We start from the raw sequence: 24776 nt of genomic DNA on the forward strand, positions 1-24776 counted from the left end.
CACATATTAACTAGACAAATATTTTATTTTGATGTATACATGTATATTGTGTATATACTAAGGTAAATAACAGTTATGAAACACAATGGATTAGAAGCAGGTGACAAAATATGGGTTGCCTGTCAGAGGGAGAAACAAAATAAAAATAAAAAATTCATAGCGCTACGTAAACCTCTAAGCCACTTTTTCCAGCCTTCTTTATTTAATACATGATATATTTCTTTCTAAGAAACTCAGACCCCTCTTACCCTTACAAACATCTTATGTTAGTCTCATGTCCCAGGAATTGCTCACCCATTCCTGATATATAGACTCTCTTCCTCCTCTTTTCTACCTAGGTAAAAGCCTAGTTTCCTTTAAGAGCTAACTCAGATCCTACATTCTTTATGGATCCTTCCTAACAAACCTGAATTGCAGCAGGCCATTTCCTACCTTACATTCTGATTATTTTATTATATGTTTTGTAATCCATCAAGGAAGGAAGGAAAAGAAGAAACAATACTTGGGCCCCACCTCAGAGCAACGAAGACATGCTGGAGTGTCGGCATATGAATATTTTTGAAAGCTTCTCAGTGATGCTATTGATTTCTAGAGTTGAGAATTGCTGCTCTGAGCTACAGTCTAGCTTGTAAGAAGTCTCTTCCAATGTATCTCTTTGGGCAAATGAAACTACTATTCATACAATCATCCAAAAGACAATAATCTGGGATTTATAAACATCTCCCTTTACCTTAACCTCTACTCTCTTTCAATCAACAAGTCCTTTGACTTTAATTCCTAAATAGATTTTAAGGCTGACCACTTCTCTGTGTATCTATTATTGCCAACATAGTTCAAGGTATACTTATATCTCACCTGGACTCTAAGGGTAATTTAACAATCTTTTTTCCTTGTCCTCATACAAATTTTTCTTTTTCACTGCAACCAGCATCTGCCCAGGCCATATATTTTCCTTCCTTCCCCAACTTATTCCCTCACCCTTTGTTCCCTATACAAAGTATTTCCATAGAGTCCCCTCAAAAAAAATTTAACATGACCACAGTGATCTTTAAAACATAGTATCTTTCCATGGTGCTGGCTTCATTTTGCATGCTGCTTTGCTTAGTGTGCTGCACTCCACCCCTGCACTGGCCTTTTAGTATCTCATATGCAACAGGAAACGCTGGGCTGGAAGAAACACAAGCTGGAATCAAGATTGCCGGGAGAAATATCAATAACCTCAGATATGAAGATGACACCACCCTTATGGCAGAAAGTGAAGAGGAACTAAAAGCCTCTTGATGAAAGTGAAAGAAGAGAGTGAAAAAGTTGGCTTAAAGCTCAACATTCAGAAAACGAAGATCATGGCATCTGGTCCCATCACTTCATGGGAAATAGATGGGGAAACAGTGGAAATAGTGTCAGACTTTATTTTTTGGGGCTCCAAAATCACTGCAGATGGTGACTGCAGCCATGAAATTAAAAGACGCTTACTCCTTGGAAGGAAGGTTATGACCAACCTACATAGCATATTCAAAAGCAGAGACATTACTTTGCCAACTAAGGTCCGTCTAGTCAAGGCTACAGTTTTTCCAGTAGTCATGTATGGATGTGAGAGTTGGACTGTGAAGAAGGCTGAGCACCGAAGAATTGATGCTTTTGAACTGTGGTGTTGGAGAAGACTCTTGAGAGTCCTTGGACTACAAGGAGATCCAACCAGTCCATTCTGAAGGAGATCAGCCCTGGGATTTCTTTTGGAAGGAATGATGCTAAAGCCGAAACTCCAGTACTTTGGCTACCTCACGCAAAGAGTTGACTCATTGGAAAAGTCTTTGATGCTGGGAGGGATTGAGGGAAGGAGGAGAAGGGGACGACCAAGGATGAGATGGCTGGATGGCATCACCGACTTGATGGACGTGAGTCTGAGTGAACTCCGGGAGTTGGTGATGGACAGGGAGGCCTGGCATACTGCGATTCATGGGGTCGCAAAGAGTCAGACACAATTGAGCGACTGAACTGAACTGAACTGAATGCAACAGGGTCCCTTTTACCAAAAGGCATTTGCACCATGTGCTACGCATGTATGGAATGTTCTTCTCTACTCAGGTTACCTAGTTCAGTTCCATATGTTCTCTTGAATACATACTATCAGTTAAATTGTGACAATCCCAAAAAGACAGCTTGAAGTCCTAACCCCTGTGCCTGTTAACATGGCCTTATTTTGGAATAGTTTTTGTGTATATAATCCAGTTAAGATGAAGTCATACTGACTTAGGATGAATGCTAACCCAGCATGACTGGTGTTCTTATAAAAAGAGCAGACACTGACACACAATGGAGAAGACGGTCGTGTGATGTTGGAGGCAGAGATGAGAGCAATGTGTCTAAAAACAAAGGACTGCTGGTAAACACGAGGAGCAGCCAGTAAGGCTGCCCCTCTATAGATTTCAGACGGAGCATGGTCTTGCAGATACCTTGATTTCAAACTTCTACTGAAAAAGAATACACTTTTGTTGTTTTAGGCTACCCAGTGTGTGGTTTTTAGGGAAAGCCCAGAAAACTAATACACACATCTAATACAATTTCCTCAAAGTAAGCCTTTCTTGACTTCAGAGATTTGATCAAATTGTCCTTCAGATGATCCCATAGATCTTATCAAAGTCATAATTTGGCTTTCATTGGCGTGATTATTTGCCTTTTCTTTCTAATAAACTGTAAGTTCCATCACAGCAGACTGTAAAGTATCACTACTTCATCAGACATTTTTTTCTTTACATGTCACATTTATGGTAGAATTTAAATAGGCTGGGTTTATCTTTGCGCCCAATTGTTGTGGGTATCTAACATTTCAAGGAGTTACATCATTTTCCTAGGGTTGCACAATTTTTAAGTAAGATATCAAGAATTGAACTTTGCCTTTTTACTAAATATGATATTTTAAAGTCCCATGCAAAGAGAAAAATTAATTTTTACTTGGATGGTTTTACCTTTTTCTAATCAAGTGGTAAAAATTCTGCCTTCTTATTTTTACTGTATTGCTACAGGGCTTGGTTCTGTATGTTCTGGATCAGGTGACCAGGGAAGGCTAAGTAGAATATTCTTTCTTTAGCCCACCATGGTCTTTCCTGACTGTTATAAACCATAGAGATATTGAGAACATAATATAAAATTATTTTATGCATTAAGCCACCTGTATCAATGAGAGTATAATCATAAAAAATGTTGATTTTAATTATTTGTGCAAATCATGTAAATATGTGAAGCATTATAAACATTGACATTACAAATATGTACAAACATGTATGAAAATTAATTTATATTTACTTTGCAAATATGTCTTTTCAGCTCTTGGTTTTTGTCAAGGGGACGTTTAGAGAATTCTGATACTCTTTGTACTTCTGATACAAGTACTTCTTGTCTTTACAGTGATCTAGGTTCATAGCAATTTATTATTTTTTAGATAAAGGTCAGGAAAACTTGATTTTAAATTCAGGCAGGAAATTTAACCTTGGGAAGGCTCCTTTTTTAATCCAGTACAACGAACTAGGCTCAATAATCACAGCTTTTATTATCATCATTTTTAACTGACTATTCTGAAAAGCTTTGTTAAATTCTATTGATCTTTAATTTGTTTCAAGTGACAAACTCTTCCCCTAACTTGGGTAATATTCGACTGACTAGACACCAACAGAAGGCTTTCATATACATGTAAATAATTACAGTTTAAAGCAATAAAAAGTATTAAAGGAATCCTATGGATTGAGATTCTCTTGTGGTAGGAGTTGAGGTGGTGCTCCCAGGAGAATCCCAGTACACAGAGCTTCCTGAAATGAATGAAGAAGCTTCCATGAGGTTGCAAGGACAGTTTATATTCCTCAATCAATAGAGACATGGAAATACCTTTATAAAGTGTGCACATGGGCATACACTCCAGAGATTAATTGAGAGAGTTGGTTTATCTATTCTAACAAATGTTGGTTAAATTGCATTTTATTTTTCTCCAGAACCATCAATAGTTTCCCTTTTTCAGATTGAATACATAAATCAAAAGAACATATTTCATGAACAAACTATGATTATGAAACTCCTATTCTTCATCTATTGATCCCTGAAACTTTATTTACCCATGTATTTTTTTTTCCCCTTCTCTGTATTAGATTAGAACTGCTCTTTTTCACATTATTGTAGCTAGGACCATCTGTGGCTCTTGACTTGTCAGTGTTTCAAGGAGTCCTCAAAATAGCATAGATGTCGTGAAAAACTCATTGCTAAACCAATTCTTGCTTCCACACTTGCAGTATTTCATCAGCTTCTAATTATAGAATACTACTACATTTCAGCATAATTATTAAAGGGTTACTAATGATTCTTTGATGCTATTGGTCTTATAAAACATGTAGAACTATTTAGGGGAAAACTGTTTTCATAGGAAACTCTGAGGTTTTACTTTTAAATGATACACAACAGAATGTCAATATCCTTCCAAGCTGCTTTACTCACCAAGCCCTAACAAACTGCTGAAGTAAAATCCTTTTACATATTTTAAAACTTAAAAAAAAAGAAAATCCAAAGAGATCTCTTAAAATAACCATAACATGCTGATACAATATGAAAACGAAGCTTTAAAAAATCTGCTAATGTTATCAGTGTTCCCCATTTGATAATAAAAAGTCTGAATTGATTTTTTTCCAGTTTTAGTACAAAAAATATGACATAACGAATTTCAGCTTGATATAATTTGAAATAGCCAATATATTAAACCCCAAAGTAAAATTTAAATTGGCAATCATGTCAGATTCAAGTCCCTGAATGAATATTAATTTAAAAACTAATCATTTTCCAACAGGTTGAAGCTTCAAAATGCTATTTCTTGAATAAAAGATGTTAGATCCATTACAGTAATATCAGGCATTTTTTTTTGTTTAGGAAAATAGACCTCCAAAATTTGGAATGTCTGACTCATCCTAGCACCATTTTTTTTGGCCCAGGGATTTAATTATTTAAAACTCATTTCTTTTTTTTAGATTTGGGAAATTAGAATTCCGATTTTACTGATGGAAAGCTGACACTAAGTGAACTCTCTGAGGTAAGGTATAAGGCCAGATCGGTTAATTAATTTTATGTCACTACGTCTATGTAAGTTAAATTCTGGTTTCTGAGCCAAACCTATGAGTAAAGGTATTTTAGTTTTATAGACACACACACACACACACACACATGCACATACCATGTAAATGAATTGATTGTGGCCATATTGGATGAGTAAAGACATACATATGTACATTAACTATAGACTTGCAATTTTAAACTTGACTAAGCCAGATTATCAAATATGTGTTCTGTCCTATGCCCAGCATGATGAAGGCCCTGATCCCCAAATTAAACAGAATTTGGATGCACTGGATAATAAAGCAACAGAGAATAAGTTACATTTCACATTTAAAATATATTCTTTGCCGTTAAATAGTGAAAGAGTTACAAGTTGTACTTGTCCATATCTTGCCAAGAAGTCTACCAAAAACACTGCTGTGTAAATTACAGACCGCAGGGGGACGCAGGGGAAAAAGCATAAACCCAGGCATCACTTGAGGAGCTGGCTGTGTCACTTAACCATGTCTGTCCAGACAACCCTACACAAATTAACAGCTTCCCACACTTCTTTTCAACAAAGAATTCCAGGAAGCCTTGTTTTGCACATCTAGTCTAATCCTCTTATCACATAAGAAAACTAAGCTAAGTATATTTGTTAAGACTACAGAGTAGCATTACCTGAGTCAGATTTCTCTTCTCCTTACCTGTTATTCTTCGCACTTCTTTTTGTATCACTTTTTAGGAATGAGTACCTTCTTTATTAAGCATCTATAACTTTATAAGTATCTTAATATCTTAAATATATCAGAAGTGAAAAGTTGAAGGTGTTAATTGCTCAGGCACGTCCAACTCTTTGCAACCCAGCCAGGCTCCTCTGCCCATGGTATTCTCGAAGGAAGAATACTGGAGTGGGTAGCCATTCCCTTCTCCAGGGGATCTTTCTGATCCAGGGATCAAACTCGGGCCTCCTGCATTGCAGGCAGGTTCTTTACTGTATGAGCCACCAGGGAAGCCCAAATGTATTCAGACTTGTGTCCAATTTAAAGGAACGCTATGCAGATCTCCAGTTTAAATAATTGCTCTTTAATTATTATTTGAATGAATACAGATCTCCAAAATGCTGGGTATCCCCATATCTATCAATAAATACCAGATGATTAAAATCCAGTCTGCATGATTTTCCTGCTTTATGACTGTTTTGTTCTGTAGTTTTAATGTAAAAAAAGTAGAATAGGGATTAAAAAAAAAAAACTCACATAAAAATAAATAAATAAAAGAAGAGCACAAATTGGAAAGGACAAGTTTTCTCTTGATAGTCAAATAGTTATGAAATAAAGGTGTCTCATTAAATCATAAGTACTTTAGCCTTTCTTGAAAGAAGATGAGGATTTAAAGATTTATAAAGAAATTTTGCCTAAACTAGGAAGTGACTCATATTTGACATGTATTGAAATGATAATGCTGATTTCAATAGGCACTCTAAGAGCATCTGACTCCTAGGGGAGTAATTCAGTCATGGTTACCTCTTCACTTTTAGATTTTTTAAACTTTCTTTGTAAAGCTTTTAATGTACTACTACCTGCCAAAACATGGCACAGTTTCACAGGTAAGGCAAAATAAAGGCAAGTAAAAAGCATTTGTTCATCATTACTGAAACAAAACTGTGCAACAAATAAATATACTCATTCAATATCTTTTGTGGAGTCCACTTATTCAGTGGTTTCTATTTCCATATTTTTATAACCCAATTCTGGTTCTGGTACACTGGCAGCAGTCAGAATGGACAAGATATATAATAAGTCTTGTATCTGCTAACCATTGAATAAATGAGAGGCAAGCATAGACAGACTGAATCCATCACTGCAATAGATATTAGATGTGACCTACCTTTTTGCAGGTCCTTTCAACCCTGGTGGCATAGAAACCCTGCTCCCTGCCAACTGAATTTGCTAAACTCATATCCACCAAAAAGCAGGGTAGATAAGCCTAACGTGCTGATTGAAGATCACTTTGCCAATACCCTCCTATGGAAATTAATCATTTCCTCTCTGCGTTCAATCACCTCTCTGCGTTTCTATTTTAAATGTCCTTTTTAAGGCTTTTAGTGCAATGCAGCGCACAGGCATAGAGGAATTTCACAGTTACAATCAGACCAAACAAAGATATGTTTAAAGTGTATTTAAATCCTCAATAATAGTATCTACACTGAAATAGACTTTAAAATCCAAATAACAATTCTCAAGACACTTGAAGTGGAACCTGGGACCCCTTGCAGCAGTGCTTGAGTGAATGAGTGAAAGTTGCTCAGTCGTATCTGACTCTTTGTGACCCCATGGACTATATAGTCCATGGAATTCTCCAGGCCAGAATACTGGAGTGGGTAGCTTTTCCCTTCGCTAGGGGATCTTCCCAACCCAGGGATCAAACCCTGGATAAATGTCTCCTGGAGCAACAAAATATAAGAAACTATAAAAGACCTAAAATAACTATGTACATGTTCAGTTGGGGCAAATTATGGACGATAAGAGAAGATGAAAAAACCCACGTGCCACTTCTGAAGAGCCGAGACCAAAATCAGAGTACTGCACATGTCCCATGCACATAGCATCACCAAAGAGGTAGCAGACCACCTAAGTCATCTCTCTGGTCTGACCCTGGACCTGTTCCTGTTCTCACCACATATAAGGAATCAGCTTGCACCTCACCTCAAAGAACAAGCAAGGGAAACTTACTTGTTTTTGCAACCCCCCCCCGCCCCCACCCCACTACAGCAGGGGACCCAGTAAAGGCTTGCCTGAATTATTTGTCTGGCCTCTAATCAATTTCTATTAAAGAAGCCAAGAACCATGGTAGTAACATAAGGAAGTCTACCTGCTTCAGAGTTGGGGGGAATGTAATAAATCAGATTTTCATGAAGTACACAAGGGCTCCAAATGTCCTCTAGTGCAAATGGCATTGGCATGGACCACACTGGGGTGCACCTGTGAGAGCGTACTCACGCTGATGCTCCAATATTTTGGCCACCTGATGCGAAGGACTGACTCATTGGAAAAGACCCTGATGCTGGGAAAGATTGAAGGCAAAAGGAGAAGGGGACAGCAGAGGATGAGATGGTTAGACAGCATCACCATGAATTTGAGCAAACTCCAGGAGACAGTGGAGAACAGGGGAGTCTGGTGGGCTAAGTTCAGGAGGTTGCAGAGCCTAACTGAACAACACGAGACCATATACTGGCAACTATGGTACACAGTACCTCTGGTGTAAAGGGCAAGGGTGACTTTAGACTGCACTGGACCCTTCCAGAGCCCTAAAGAAACCAAAGAAGAAACTGTCTATTCCCAAGAAATATAAAACAGCAGCCATCTCACAGTTATCTCAGCCTTTAGCAACTTCTAAGGCAAACACAAACTGTTGTTGACAACTAAAGTAATCATATAACACCTTTTGAGTGCCTGATGTGTAAAGTTCATTAGTTCTAAGGTCAGCATTTTAAATGCAACAGTCAAATTGTATTCATATCATCAGAGACTACCTAGAAAAGACAGCTGTAAAATCCAGGCCAAGGTCTTAATACTGCATGACTATTAAAATTAGTACTAGACAGCAAAAGAGCTGTTACACATTTTTAAACAAAATAAAATATACTAAGCCAATAAAACAAAACTTTCCTGAGGATATTACTCCAAATGGGACTGTCCTACGCACCTGTGGACATTTTCACTGCAATTTTGAGGGGGAAATACTGACATTTCAAAAGATACATCGTTAGGTCATTTAAATATTGTTTTTCTTTAGTTGTCAGTTACAAATAGTTAAGATCTGAAAGGTAGTGCTTCACATCTTATGGGAAGATGCCATTTAAAGAAAAAAAAGGAAGATGGATCCTTGTGCTTAACCAAATGTTAAATATTTTTTATTTTACTCACCTGCACACTAAGATGAATCCATTTCTTCACAAGAATTCTCCCCAGTGTCATTACTTTTATTGGAGGCTGCAAACCATTTACTGTGCGGTAATAAAACATGGTCTCTTTCTCAGATATTGTAAGTTTGAATACAATCTGCCCATCCACTGTTTTTTCTATAACACACCTTGGGAAACAACCAGAAAAGAGAAAAGGTCAGTTTCCAACCAAAAGACAGGCTATGACATTGTCCAGTGATGGTGGTGCAACAGATCCCAAACTCTAATCAAAGGTCACAATGAACAAGTACCTGAAGGTAATCATATTCAGGCCAGCTTTCCTTCAATTAAGAGCCCCTTTAATTTCAATAAAGATAAAATTCTTATTTACAGTACATCTGCTAGAACCTTCACTCCCTTTATTAGAGATTCATGGTGGCAGCTCAAGTGGTTGAATCATCCAGCAAAACCAATATTTAGCCTATTGGCTCATTAGTTCCTCTGCCATTTCTTTTATAGGAAGCGGCACAATACACCACATTCTGCTTGGCTATTGAGCCACCAGAGCAAATCATTTTCTCCTCCTCTTTTTTTTTTTTAATGTAAAGATAGTTTAGTGTCCATAGAAGGCTCTAAACTGCTAGCCCTGAAGTCAGAATCGCTCTATTTAATTCCCATGATGAAATGGAGAATGGACAACTATAGTCTTTATTTAGCTCATCATCAACTGGCCAGAAGCCAAAGCCAGTGTCTGTAAGATGACTGCCCAGCTTGCCATGACCACAGAGCCCAACTGGGGCACTGAGATCATGGTAATGACCTGGGGTGAAAGGTCATGGAATCTTCTAAAACTACAGTGAAATATTTTGATAAAATAGAAGAATCTTCCAAAAATTAACTCTAAGGCCAGTTATCAAATCATGTTATTTTTAAAAATAACTTATATCCTGATTACAACAGCACTATTTTCTCATCCCTTTAAAGAGACATGTTTTATGTTTTCTATATTCTCTACTGATTTATGTTTAGTATAAGTGATTTTATTTTATACAAATTATATCACTGCATGTGCCTTAGCCACTCTGTACCCACTGAGAAGAAACAGATATGAACTTGAGCCCATTTCCAATTACATTTCAATCTAGCAGTTCAACTTTTGCAGAAGCGAGAAGAATCTCCTAAGGAGATTAGTACCCCAAACCTGATATTTAAAGAGAAATATCATGAACATTAAGCACAAATATCTCCTCCAAGTAACTAGCTATTAAAGATGCTCATGAGCCTGCATCTCACAGCCAAGAACTCAAGGAGGTGGTATATCCCAAGGTGGAGAAGATCATCAAGTCCCAGAGGAGTCTGGGCTCCTTCCTTCACCCATTTGCCTCTTACTCAGCTCAGACACCTCCAAGATAAGGTCTGATCCTGGAACCCAACCTTCTCAAAGTTAAGAGGCCTTCCTTGCTGCTCACTTAATTGTGCTGCTTTGGAAGTAACACCCATCCATCTGTCTTCCTATTCATTCATGGGTTGTCTGACAATAGCAGCATAGGCTGGTATATAGTAGCTCCTCCCCCTCCCCCCAAAAAATGATGAGTTAGTGATCTGAGTATGAAGAATCAAAGAAGCAAAGGTAAGATTGGGCCAACCCAGAACTATTGCTAAATATGTTTTTAAAACTTTCCTTAAAGGACACGTTTCTCTCACAAATCATTCCTCCTCATTTGCATTCTTTCTGAGAGTTGAGAGGTGATGATACGATCAGAGAATACTTAACAGTTACTATTTCACTCTCACTGTTTAATTCTATTTTGCACATACATTTGGTGATCAAGTTATGAAAAATATATTTTATATTGGGCAAATAGGTTTAGTTGACATACAGATTTTATATAAAGCAGAGATATGATTTTATGAAAATTCTATTGTGATTCAACTCTTTAGCAGGTGGATATTTCTCAGTCACTGGAATTAAAGTTTCTCTCTATTCTTCACTTCTATGTCTGAAACAATCCAAGAAGAGATTGCCTCCATTCGTTTTTCTTGAGTTTAAATCTACAAGTTAGAATTTGACCATTACTCAAGAAGGTATTTGCCAAATGCAGGCTTATTTCCCCAAGCTTACTGAAAATGCATTTCTTAATATGTTATTGATTATCTTCCTTGCTATTTTGTTTGCTTGTAAACATACTTGCTTTGGTAGATAATGAATGTGAGAGGAAGGCAGGTAGCAAAATATTTAGGAACTGGATTTATTTTGCTCCTGGATAAACAATAATTGGATAATCCATGTTTTGTTTGTTTTACTTATCTAGTACAAACACTGCGAAATTCCCCAATTCCCACAGGTATTTTAGTTTTGAGAATGGAAATGACCTTGATGCTTGGAACTCTCTAAACCATAAACCATGTGCTACTACCTCCATAAATGTTCCTCTGTCTTATTTATACGAAATGATACCAACAGAAGATGAATTTTGTAGAGACATATCCCCTGGAAAAATTTAGAAAAAATAACTTCATCCTAGCCGTATTTGTCAAGAGACAATGTTTTAAGACTCTTTGGACATTAGTTACATAAACTAAATAAGTTGGATTTACTGACATTTCAAACAGTAAGAAAATAGGGGGTTTTTTTAGGGTACATACAGAAACAGAGGTAATGGTTTCAGATGATTTTCACTTCAAATAAAAGAAAATGAAAAAATGCCAACTTTCACTTGGCAAATTAAAACTAAACATCATAAGATATTTAAGTCTTATTTGCTTATGCAATGATAAGACTTTTCTGGTTTGTTTCATGAGTTTTTAGATACTTGGCCAACATCCTCATACAAAGAAAACATCACAAGGGGAAGAGCCAGAAGCTCTGTGAGAAGAAGAAAGATAAGCACAAAAAAAAAAGTCTCAAAACTGTCCTATTTATTTTCATTTCCAGATTGGCTCTAAACACTTAAGGAAAACATTGGATATCCATTTTAGAAACTATTACAGAATGAAAATCAGGTGATTATTAAAAATAACCAAAAATTGTTAATAAAGCCTCACACCAAACTCACCAAAGGCATTTCTGATGGGTTCAATGGCATGAACTTTTGAGAATCTTTTATGCTTTTCTATATATTTCCTAATGGATAAAAACACCTGGAAGCAAAGAGCTAAAAGCGATCTCTTTTCAGACATGAGGTGTCATTGATTTGTTCAACTTATTATTGAACATCTTTCACAATGAGTTAAACAAACAAGTCTTCCTAGGGAAACAAGAATGCAGAAACAGTCCCCAGCACTCAGAGAGTTCACTGCCTAATGACAATTGTATACTCTAGTAAAGGCAGGTTGCTTATACAAGCCTAGACCAAGACCTTGAAAGTATACATTATTACTAGTCCCCATGCCTTACAACTCACAGTGAGCCTGGCTGAGCCTCTGAAAACTAAGACTAAAGGTTTAGCTAAACTACTGGGGGGAAAAAAGAAATGAGCCAGGTATAAACATGTCTGCCTGCCATGAAATTATTTTAACATACTCTTGAGGGTTCACTTCATTCATGGAAGGGGAAAGCACTTTGAACTTAGGGAAAAAAATATTTGGTCAAATGAAGTTGACCAGAAAAGCCTCATGTAGGAGCTGGTCTGCAGTTAGCCTAAATTCCAAAGTGCCTTCTTTGTTTCTAGGTTGGAATTCAAGTTGCAATACCCTTGACTTTGCAGGACCCTAGGAAAGCTTACACTCCCTCTGCTACTTACATTACACCTCCTTGCTCAAGTTTCAACCACACAGCTAGAGTAAATGATGCCGCCAGCCTGGAAGCAGGAGGAGAGGCAAAGCAACTCTGGTGATTTCCAAAAATGAAACTTGCAGTATGGTTATGGGAGTTGGGACTCACGTCACGCTGGTCTCTAATGATGCAACCCCTGAGGCCTGCTGAGAAGAGGTTGGTGTAGGTGGGGGGCGATGACCGGTAAGGGCAATCCTGAACGCAGAGCCGCTGAGGACAGACCCGAAGGCCCTCGGGTGTGGCAGAGCTCTGACAGAAAGTGCTTTGGGCTGGGATTCCGCACGTCGCTTGGGTTGGCACCACCGAAACCTTCTTGAAAGCTGCCACGTTCTCCAGCCTTGGGAACAGGCCCTGAGAGTCAGCCCATGAGATGGAAGCAAAGTAGGCAAAGAGCCATGTTTCAGGGACTGGAAACAAGAGGCTGAAGCCCAGAGAAAGAGCCAGGCAATTCATGTTGACTCAAAAGCATTCTCCTCTGATTCAGGTGTTCCTAAATAAGTCGGAAGGCCGAGGGCACTGGCCAGCAGCACTTTATCACGGGGTGCTTTAAGTAACGTTGAGATAAATCCATTTTCGGGAAACTGCAGACGTGGTTTCACACGGGGGTAATACCAGAGGCTTCCGTGGTGATGGTGAAGACATGAGTAGCAGCTGGTGTCTGGGAATCAAAAGTAGAGTGTCAAGAAAAATCCACTGTGTCTTTAAAACTTTAGGTGCAGTCTAAGCATGAGGATTCTGAGTCCCTAAGAAACATTATTAAACTTCTTAAAAACATTCTTTAGTACACTGTTTATAGCAAAACACTCACTGGTACCTATCTTCATTGGGCAAATCAAGCACTGGAAAAAGTCCACAGGACAGCCAGTTTGATACACACATATGCACGTATATTTTATTAATAAATTTCCCCATACAGCAATTTCAGATTGCTACTCCACCTCAGGGAATTAGCAGCATCCACTCTCCTTCACAAGATAAAGAACTGTATAGATTTCCTTTACACACATGGGATGCAGTTAACGCAGAGCCAACCTGCAGATGTCCCGAATAAAGCTGGCAAAGCACTTTGGGCCTTCCCCTCTCATCCCAGCATGTGCGGCAACTTTAAGCTCACGGTAAAGCTGATTAGAAACCCAACACCATCTGTCCGTCCTATGCCTTAGTATTTAGCAAACGCTTGTGCATTTCCTCATATGACTATTTGTAGGTTACATATGGACCCCTAATACTGTGTTAGTAATTGTATTGATAAATAAGCTGAGTTACCATTTCTCTATTGCATTTCAACCAGGCCCCTTAGTGTGACAAATGGTTCTTCCCAGGACCGCTGCCCCTGGTTGCCTGGCAACACTAGGGTAACCCCCAGAAAGTCTCAGCAAATAGGCCACAGCAGAAGGACGACTGCAAGGAAGACTTGGGTGCCCAAGTCAGGGATTCTGCGCAGCAAACGCTTGGTTACCTGAAACTCAGAGCGCAGTCTGCTGGCTGGCCCACCTGGAACTGAACTCCCCAAGCCTTCAGCAAGTGCCTCAAGCAGTGGGAGGGACAAGGATGCAGCCAGGCATGCATAATTTTAAAGTAGCAGCGCACCTTATCCTCTAATCCCTTTTTCGCCCCTCCCCTTTCCCCCACTTTTATGCACCTCAATCCTTTTAGCCGTGTCATCAAAACGATCTGCCACTATCAGACAGTAACATAAGAATTCCTAGAGCTCTTTTTCCTGAGCAACAAATGTACCGATGCTCTAAAAGCTTGTTGCATCCATACAGTTTCTGTTGCCCATTCAATGGTCACCGTGTTCTTCACCCCAGAACACCCTCTTCTAAATGTATGAACAGCATCTGATGTGATTTCTAAATCGTACATTTGAAGGATCAGAAACTTTAATTAAACTACAGAAGCAATAGGACTGCTGACTTTTTAGCTGCTTGATTAGATATGAATATATGTGTATTTATGAATGCATGGTTGATGTCAATTTTATGTAGTGTTATTACATCCAAAACCCTCTTCAACCATCTGAGGTATCTCATCCTAAATGAGAAATAGCCTAAAGCAACTACTACCCCTCCACTGTCTTAAAAATGGAAAGCTTATTTGGGAAACAACTAGCCAATTGCACTTTTATTTTCTATAAGCTATCATATTTAGAGAAATGTTTAAAAATGACAGATGTGGTTGTTTGGCATTCCTTGTTAGTAAGGCAGTGAGAGACAAATTCAAAGTACCGTCTCTCAAATTTCCCTTCCAAGAGACTTAAACACAACTCATTTAAATATCAGCTTTATCAATCAGAACTTCTGGGTGCTTCCAGAGGAAATCTTCACCTTTTGTCAAATTATCCTATTCTCTGTCTTGTTGATTAGTATAATCTTTCAAGGGCAATTTTTTTTAATCAAAAAAACAAATGTCACTGTAAAATCCACTAACATGTAAGAACTTCTGAACACCTGGAAAAATGTTTGGAAATAAAGGACACAGTGATGTAGACAAATGGATTATTCACACCTCAACAAAACATGCAACCAATGTTTGTCTTAGAACATGTTATTCAATGGCTAGTTTCTCTTTATGCCCTATGAATCCAAGGATTAACTAATTTTTAATTGCAGTACTTCAGAGTGCGTTTTTTGGGTCACTGTTCAGGGGATGAGAAATCATCTACCACATAACAACGGATGTTTTGTAGTAGAAGTCATGACTCAATTTGGATGATCTAAGATTAGTGACTCTGCTCCACATTCAGAAACTCTGCCTGTGATTTGCAAAGACAGACAGTGGGTTGACATATCCCTCAACTTCTGCAATTCAGTGATATCAATCTGAAGACACATCTGGTAACTGATTTGGGCACCAGCATTCTTACCACCACTAGATGGGACTTAGAGATACAGGAAAAAAGCAAAAGCAAGAGTGGCAGAAGGAAAGTTTAGTTAAATACAAAGAAGTATGTGCTATTACTTTCTCATATTTTTGTGGATTCACTGGGTAGTTCTGCTCTGAACTAGCATAGCTGGGGCTGGATACTCTGATTTGGCCTTACTCTGTCATCTAGCAGTTGGTTTGACACTTGTGAGAGTCTAACCTAAGCTCGTTCTGATAGTAGCAGAAAAATGCCCAGCAACATAAGCTGGGAGATCCTAATGTACAAGTACTACTCAGGCATTTGCTTATACCATATTTGTTAATGTTCCATTGACAGAGGAAGTCACATGACCAAGCCCAGATTCAAGGGCTACGAAACTGACTCCACTCTTCAAAGAACAGTCACATTGCAAGGGGGCACACATAACAGAACGGAAAGAACTTGAGACCATTTTGTAATCTACCACAGAGAGTTGAAAGCAATTTCTTTTTCCAATGGTCAAGACATCTTAGAATCAGCATTTCCTTCTTCTGAAACAGTTCAAAAAATGATATTTTAGTTAGTCAACTATTAGTAAATTGATACTCATTATTATGGAAAAGTTCACTATAATAAACTTGGTTTTTCAAGCCCTTGAGGCTTAGGTCTTGAAGATGGGCAAAATCAAGGGGTATCCTTGGGGTTTTTCAGCATTCATGGATTTTTCTATTAAAATTAACTAACTTATGGCATAACTAATCTAGAAAAAGAAAAATGGTGGATGTGTAAGTAATATTAGATATGAAAACAGAGGGTCCAATGTAATTACAAAATAAGAAAATGTTGTAGACAATTTTATGAGGAACTTGAGTTCTTAGGAAAATTGAGTAAGTTCCTTAAAATATTTCCAACTTAGAGTCAAGAAGAAACAGTTGGAAACAACACATTCCATCAACTGCAGAACAGACAGATTATGGTATATATTCACACACTGGAAGGTGAAAGATCAATGAAAGGAAAGTGAACTACTGCTACAAGAAACAACACGGAAAATCTCACAGAACTGATCATGAGTGAAATAAGGTAAACACCCCAAGAACATACTAGAATGATTCCATTCATATGAAGTCAAAGAGAATCAAAGCTAATCTGCTGCGAAAGAGGTCAACATAATGCTCTCTTTAAAACAGAAGAAGAAATGGGAAAGGATTCAAGGAAGGCAGCAGGAGGGCTGGAAATGTCTTCATCTCAATACAGGTGGTGGTCACACAGATGGATACAGTTTTTGAAGTTCATCAAGTATTACAGTTAAGATTTGTGCTCCTTGTGCAAATTATGCTTCAATAAAAAGGAATAAAGTTTTGCTTTTATTTTTAACATGAATAGTTCTATTACAGTCTATCCTTAAATTTCTTCCCATAAGGAAAACAGTAGGCTCAGACAGTTGTGCAAATCAGTTATGCCACACATATGGGAAACTATAATTCCAGTTTTTACAAACATTCTTACCATTGGAATAAGACTATTTCCCAATTTATTGTATGAGGTAGTTATAAGCAAAAGAGAACGTGTGTGAGAAAGACAGGTGGGGAGTGGGAGAAGGAGGGAGAATATAAAACAGACAGAAGAATATGAGAAAGAAAAATTAAAGACCAGTCACACTCATATACATAATGCAAAAAATTCTGAATAAAGCATAAGCAAACTGAATTCAGAAATATTTAAAAAGAATAAATCTCCTGACAAAGTGGGTTTATTCCAGAATTGTAAAATTGGTTTGAATGTTAAAATATATATTAATTCACCATTAAAATAGTTTTAAAATTCATGTTATTTATTGAGGACCAAAATCCTTTATGAATTTATTTCTTTAGGACCAAAATTCTTCATAAACAAAAAAAGAAAACTTCTATAACTTGACAGTTCATGTACAAAAATGTCATAAATAACAAGTATAATAATTAGCACTTTTGTTAAGATCAGTAGAGAAGGAACACCTACTTTTCACTGCTGCTAGTCAACATTCAACTAGCAAATGCATTAAAATAGGTAAAATATAAACTAAAGAATAAACACTACAAATGATTATCAACTGTCATATATTTCACTAGATAACAAAACCTAATGACAAATTTTGACCAAGATTCTAGAAAGAAGATGTAAATATGATTAATGCTATTCATCAATTTTGGAACTCTTCTCTCTAGGCACATACTACTTTTAACTCCTTGGAAATGGTCACATGACTTGCTTTTGCTGAGAAATATGAGCCACCACCAGGAGGAAGCTATAAGGACCAGTAAGCAATTTCCTGTGCTCTCTCCCTCCCACTTTGCCACATCCAGATAGTGGCTGCTCTGTCAACCTCTTGCCGTGACTGGAAAGACATAGATCAGAGTCTGCTTGCCAGACACAAAGCATATGTGAAAAATAAACCTTTATTGTTTAAAGGAACTTTTTGAAATTTTAGAGTTGTTACTACAGGATAATTTAGTTTAATTCAAGTGATGCAAAATCAATAAGCAAAAATCAATTGCACTTTTCTATACCAGTTAGAGAATGAAATAAACAAATTAAAAAATATAACTAAAAGATGCTATCCATATTGTAGAATACTTGGGAACAAATTTTAAAAATGCATTACTGCTATGAAAAAATCAAGTTTATTGTAACATTTAAGAAACTGAAAATAGAGATATTATGTTTTTGGATTCAAAGACTAACACAAGGATAAATTGTTCATATAGTCATCTATTAATCCAACGCAATTCCTATGAAAATCACAACAGAGTTATTCATGGAACTAGAGAAGTTTATTTCAAAGCTTATTAAAAAAGAGCAAATAATTGACAGTATCCAAGGCACTACAGACATAGAAGAAGGTGAGGGAGGGACTTTGCTAACAGACACCAAGATGTACTTAGGGCCATGTAAATTAGGAGTGTGCAACATTAGTGCAGAGATCAGTGGGGGGTTGGGGGAATCCAATAGAAACATCAAAAATCACAGGAAATGATTCACACATATGTATGGACATATGTATACACTTATTTTGTTCCTGTACATCACTAAAAGGGCTTCTTTGGTGGCTCAGATAGTAAAGAATCTGCCTGCAATGCTCGCAGTGCAGGAGACTCAGGTTCAATCCCTGGGTCAGGAAGAGCCCCTGGAGAAGGCAATGGCCACCCAATCCAGTATTCTTGCCTTGAGAGCTCCATGGATGGAGCCTGGCAGGTTATAGTCTATGGGCTCGCAAAGAGTCAGACATGACTGAGTGACTAACACATCGCTAAGAAAAGGATGAACTAGTTAGTAAATTTTGCAAGGAAAATTAATTCCCTGTGTTGGAAAATACTGATAAAATGAGACTGGATCCCCACTTCTCACTATATACAAAAGTTACTTCCAGATAGATTGAGACTTAAACGTTAAGGAGCAAAACCTGAAAATCATTTGAAATTAAAGAAGATGCTTTAACCACCTTAAGATGGGAACATATTTCTTGAGCTGGACACAAGTACAAAACATAAAAGATAAATAAATGGGATTACATTAAAATCAAGAACTTCTGTTCATCAAACGTCCCCACAGAGTAAAAAGCTAAGCCACAACATGAGGGACATGTCACACAAATAAGAGAAAAGGAATTAATACACAGAATGCTTAAGTGATTTCTGTGAATCCAGAGACACATATTCCATTTCTTTATAGAAAAAAAGACAGATGATATAAACAAGGATTTCACAGAATGGTAAACATGAGGGACCAATAAACTTACAGAAAGTGTTGGATTGCATCAGTATTAGGGACAAGCAAATTAAAATCACAATGAGATTTTATTTTACACATCTAGATCACACAAATTGTAAATTAGGACAATGCCAATTGTTATGGAGGACATGTATCAAAAGGAACTCTAAATATTTAAAATTGATGCATATTTTTAAAAGTTGAAACTATGTATATCCTAGGAAACAGCATATTCACGCTTATATACATTCATTAGAAAGCCTCAGCATTATGCACCAGGGAGCTTATTCTGTGTATTCACAGTAGATATTTCTGGTAATGCCTGAAAACTGGAAATCATTCAATGTTATAAAAAAATGTCTATAAAAGTTTATTTTAAAAATCAATGTCATTGACATTTTCCTATGACAACAAATTCTGCTATTTTTTATCTTTTTCATATTTTTATTTATTCTGCCTTTTTGTTTCCCGTGCTTTGTGGCTTTCTGTGATATAAGTTGACTGTTGACACAGTTATCTAACTGACTGTCCAACCACAGGTTACAATGGGCAAGTCCAATGCATTGAGCATAATATTCTAATTCTGGCTTTTTTATCTTTTTAACAGTTCATGGTAGATGAGAACTCCTAGCATCTGTCATTGTTTTTCTTTTTTTTAATTACACCCCTTGCCTTTTTTCATATTTGAAAATTCAGATGGCTAGTTCTTAGATAATTAAGATTATTTAAAGTCATAATAGTCATCACAGTAGGTGCCATATGTGAAAGTCTCATATATAGCAGGGACTGTGCACATGATTTATATACAATTGTGCATTTCCACATATACACACACACACAGAGTTGTCATATCTTTACTATAACTCTAGGAGGTAAGTGTTCTTACTTCATTTCACAAATGTGGAAATTGAAGTGTGAAAGGGCTCATGCTGTTTGTTTTTGCCTCTTGAAAAATTAACATGTCCAACAGGAGAAGCATTCAAACAATGTTGGTTTTCTTTTTATGTCATGTTCTTTATTTTTATCATATTTTTCCTGCCATAATTGAAAACACTAGCTATTATATAAAGACTGAATTAGTTTTGTCAATATAGAAACAATTTGTGCTTTCAAATTATGAAGAGTAAATGTCAAATATGAATCTATAAGCGCAGTGTTTTTGACCAATGTATCCTACTTAGTGTGTAAGTTCAGTTCAGTTGCTCAGTCGTGTCCCACTCTTTGTGACCCCGTGGACTGCAGCACGCCAGGCCTCCCTGTCCATCACCAATTCCTGGAGTTTACTCAAGCTCATGTCCATCAAGTTGGTGATGCCATCCAGCCATCTCATCCTCTGTTGTCCCCTTCTCCTCCCACCTTCAATCTTTCCCAGCATCAGGGTCCTTTCCAATGAGTCAGCTCTTCGCATCAGGTGGCCAAAGTATTGGAGGTTCAGCCTCAGCATCAGCCCTTCCACTTAGTGTGTAAAAGTGGCCCCAGTGCTGAGTGTGATGAGGACACAGGGGTATCAACCATAGGCTGTGGCCTGGGCTGTGGTCCTGTCAATCTGAAGGACTAAACCAAAATTATAAATCAAATAGGGTGGCAGGCCAGGCTAGGGTGTGGCTGGCAAATTTAAAATTCAAAAAATGTACACATAAGGAAGGTTTGTGGTAGAGAGGCCAAGAGATCAAGAGAGATGTTGCAAGTAAATGACTGAGTTGGACCATAATTCCAAAAGGTACATGCCTCCCAATACTTATTGCAGCACTATTTACAACAGCCGGGACATAGAAGCAACCTAAACAATAGAATATCACTCAGCCAGAAAAAGGAACAAAACTGTGAAATTTGTGAAGATGTGGATGGACCTAGAAACTGTCACACAAAGTAAGTCACGAAAAGAAAAACAAATATTACATATTAATACACATATATGAAATCTAGCAAATGGCACAGATGGTCTTATTTGCAAGGCAGAAACAGAGACACAGACATAGAGAACAAGCGTATGGACACCAAGGGGAGAAAGGTGAGATGAAATGGGAAATCAGAATTAACATATATTAATATATATTATTGATACTATGTATATAATAGATGACTAATGAGAACCTACTGAACAGCACAGGGAACTCTACTCAATGCTCTGTGGTGACCCAAATGGGAAGGAAATCCAAAAAAGAGGAGATACGTTACACATATAGCTGATTCACTTTGTTGTACAGTAGAAATGAATACAACATTGTAAAGCAACGATACTCCAATAAAAAATGTTTTAAAAGTAAATGACTGAGCTGGTAAGTTGGTACAGTAAGATGGATAGAGAGGACCATGGCTGCGATCATCAGCAGATTGCTCCTGAAACAGAGAACAGGTTGAGTCAAAAGTCAATCTGGAATTAGACACGGCCAGGCTCAAGTGGACCCAATCAGATGGCTATGCCCTGACCTATGTTTGAAGCACATTCAACAAGGAGAGGAAAAACTGACTTTTTTCCTCTCCTCCACCCCATACATTTTCTCTCTTTTCAAAATCACACAAGTAATATATGAACACTGTTTAAAAAAAAATGTTAAGCAATATGGAGAGACAAAATTGAAGACTTCATCTGCATCCCACCATCAACTCTTCATTATGCCTCTACTGCTAAAATCTGGACCATTTTCTACAAGCATGAGGTATGTATACTCTATACCAACCGGATTCAACATTGTGAAAAAGTTCAGCAAAATGCTTCCTATTCTTGAAAATTCCCACCTACTTTCTTTTGCAGTTTTCAGAATCAATACAGCCCCTTGCAATGCTTAAAATTCAGTCAATTAAATCACCTTTTTTCCCCAAACAGGACTAAATCACATATCAATTCTAGGACAATGCTAATAATCCATGTAAAGGAACCCTCCTTCCTTGGAGTGAGTTAGAGTTTTACCCAAGGGCTCAATGAAAGTTGACTTCTTGGAATGGTTTGATCTTCAGGGCCAGACCTAGAATCCTCATAGTGGAATATTTGCTTCCTAGAGGATGATAGACTGTAGGAGCCTCTCAGTGTCAAGAATAAAACAAGTCAGGAGGAGATAAGTCACGTGACGGCACTGCCTGTCCGAGTAGCCAGAGACCTTCCCTGAGGAATGTGAGCCCTGGACTTGGGAGACCACAGTGGAAGATGTTTCATAATCAGAAGAAGCAGTCACTGAGAAAAGATGAGCAAAGAACCACGCCTTGCTGGTGATGCCAGCCCTATCCCCACAAGATGCAGAGAAGCTGTGGTGGGACACAGTATATCTTAGGGAGATTAAAAAATAATAATAATAAGGTTAAATGAATGGACTACACATCCATCATCACCTGAAGCATTGGGACAGGTAGGACCAGTTAGTGGGTAAGAATGCAAGTGGCAGAGACAGCCTGGGTTGGAACCCTGGCTCCACCACCTGTATTCACTGTGTGTTCTTAGACAGGTTACTAAACCTTTGTTTGGCTTCAACTTCCTTATCTATAACATGGGAATGTCATCTACCTCCTAGCATTGTTGGCAAGTTAAATGTAGAGAAAAAGTGAAAGGTGAAGTCATTCAGTTGTGTCCCACTCTTTGCAACTCCATGGACTATATAGTCCATGGAATTCTCCAGGCCAGAATACTGGAGTGGGTTGTCATTCCCTTCTCTAGGGGACCTTCCCAACCCAGGGATTGAACCCAGGTCTCCACAATGCAGGCGGATTCTTTACCAGCTGAGCCATAAGGCAAGCCCTAAATGTAGAAACAATAGACTGGGTTTTCACTGTTAGCTCTCCTTATATATATATATTTTTTTCAATTTATACCTACTGAGTTCTTCTGTAATTGTACATCCAAAGACAGAATAAGCACATTTTTAGAAAATACTACCATAATTTTCCTGTCATTAGCTTATCACTTTCTTTAGATAATCTTTTGATCCTAACAAACCTACAAACTGCACAGAGAAAATACTACTTCTAAAATAAAAGTGAACAAATGAGAATCCAGGCTTAAGTCACTTGATGGGCAAATGGCAAAACCCAGACTATCTGGATTAGATCCAGTAACCATCATTTTTTATTTTATTTTTTTACAAAGATTGAACTCAGAGGTTTTGTGAAAGGCTGGGGTACTCAATTGTGCCTTGAGAGTTGACAGTTTTATAGACAGAGGAGAACACAATGAGCCTTTTAAGTGACAGGAACAGCATAAGTGAGGACATCTAGTTTAGAATAAGATTGTCCTACATTTATGAGACACGTATTTCCTGTAGAAATGTATAAATACAATTCAGAGCTCTAAAGTAGATTGTATCGGATTTCCAGATTTCTCTGAGAACGTTCAAAGCATTAACAAGGGTATTATAAATAACTTTGGGAGCCTTGGTTTTTTATTCTGTATCTAGGTCCTAGCTGTTCTCAATCTATTGCCTTGATCAAAATTGTTGAACACATGTTCTTATACTTCTTAAATTATGCAAACCCTCAGATGGCCCAGGAATCACATTTGTTTAAGGCATACAAGCTTTGTGTGGGTATTTCAGGTTGCACCAAGACATGCGGGGAACTTGATACCACTGATAGCGTGTGGCAGGCCATCTAACTGCTGTCCATTCTTTCTCCTCAGGCTGGGCAAGGGCCCAGACTGAGCCTGGCAGGTGAATTTAAGAGTGACTTTTGAGAGCTGAGTCTGGCAGGGATATAACAGCTGCCAGGCAGTACGGGACAGGTAGCAGCAGGCCATTTAATGGCTGGTGAACAGGACAAATGGGTGCGTGTGGATCTGAAAAAGAAAATGACACAACGCGGGGAAGGACGGCAGGCAAGCAGAGCACAGGATGGAGCTCCAGCCAAGCAGGCGAGCAGCAACAATTAAGGCTCCAGTTTCTGCAAAGCGCCACACTCCTCAGGACGATGTGGGCCCCCCCTTTTACCATGTGGGAAAGCCCTAGATTGCCTGAAACCCATGGGTGTGGAGTTTCAATATGCTTTTGAGAAAATGCCATTGTAGTGAGGGAGGAAACATGAAGACACAGCAGGATTCAGCCACAGTTTACTAAGCAGAGAGGGTGGTATATCTGGTCTTAGAAACTCAACCCAGCTGAACAACCCCTAAAACATTCCCAAGAGTGGGGGGAACAATGTGCACTACATTTAGAGTGAAATGGAGGATGTAAAAGTTATGATGATGGGAAGAAAAATCATTTTGCTTAGGAGAAAAAGCAAACAGTATACGGTTGAAGGCTATTTTGTCTTAATTTAGGGGAAATAAAAGGGAATCTGCTGGATCAGTAAACTTTTCTAAAAGGTCTCTTAACTCTTCATGTAATTTACTTATGTGGTTTATTAATATAATGCTTAGAAGCCAAAGACTTTAAAGAGAAGAAGAGCAAGCATTTGAAAAATAAAGAGGATGATAAAATTTGAGCAAAACACATTTGCAAAGCAGCTTC

At 37.9% G+C, this 24776-nt stretch overlaps 1 protein-coding gene across 1 annotated transcript in view; it reads right to left on the minus strand.

Moving 5' to 3' along the window:
* USH2A (usherin) overlaps positions 1-24776 on the minus strand; it is a 983289-nt gene that overhangs the window by 927336 nt on the left and 31177 nt on the right. Inside the window, exons 3-4 of the mRNA XM_060396021.1 lie at positions 12718-13407; positions 8997-9162 (exon numbers count right to left, since the gene is read on the minus strand). Of these exons, the coding sequence (XP_060252004.1) occupies positions 8997-9162; positions 12718-13202 (651 nt within the window). The 5' untranslated portion in view covers positions 13203-13407. The remainder of the gene's footprint in view (positions 1-8996; positions 9163-12717; positions 13408-24776) is intronic.

Source organism: Ovis aries, chromosome 12, assembly GCF_016772045.2.
Source record: "Ovis aries strain OAR_USU_Benz2616 breed Rambouillet chromosome 12, ARS-UI_Ramb_v3.0, whole genome shotgun sequence".
NCBI classification, from domain to species: domain Eukaryota; kingdom Metazoa; phylum Chordata; class Mammalia; order Artiodactyla; family Bovidae; genus Ovis; species Ovis aries.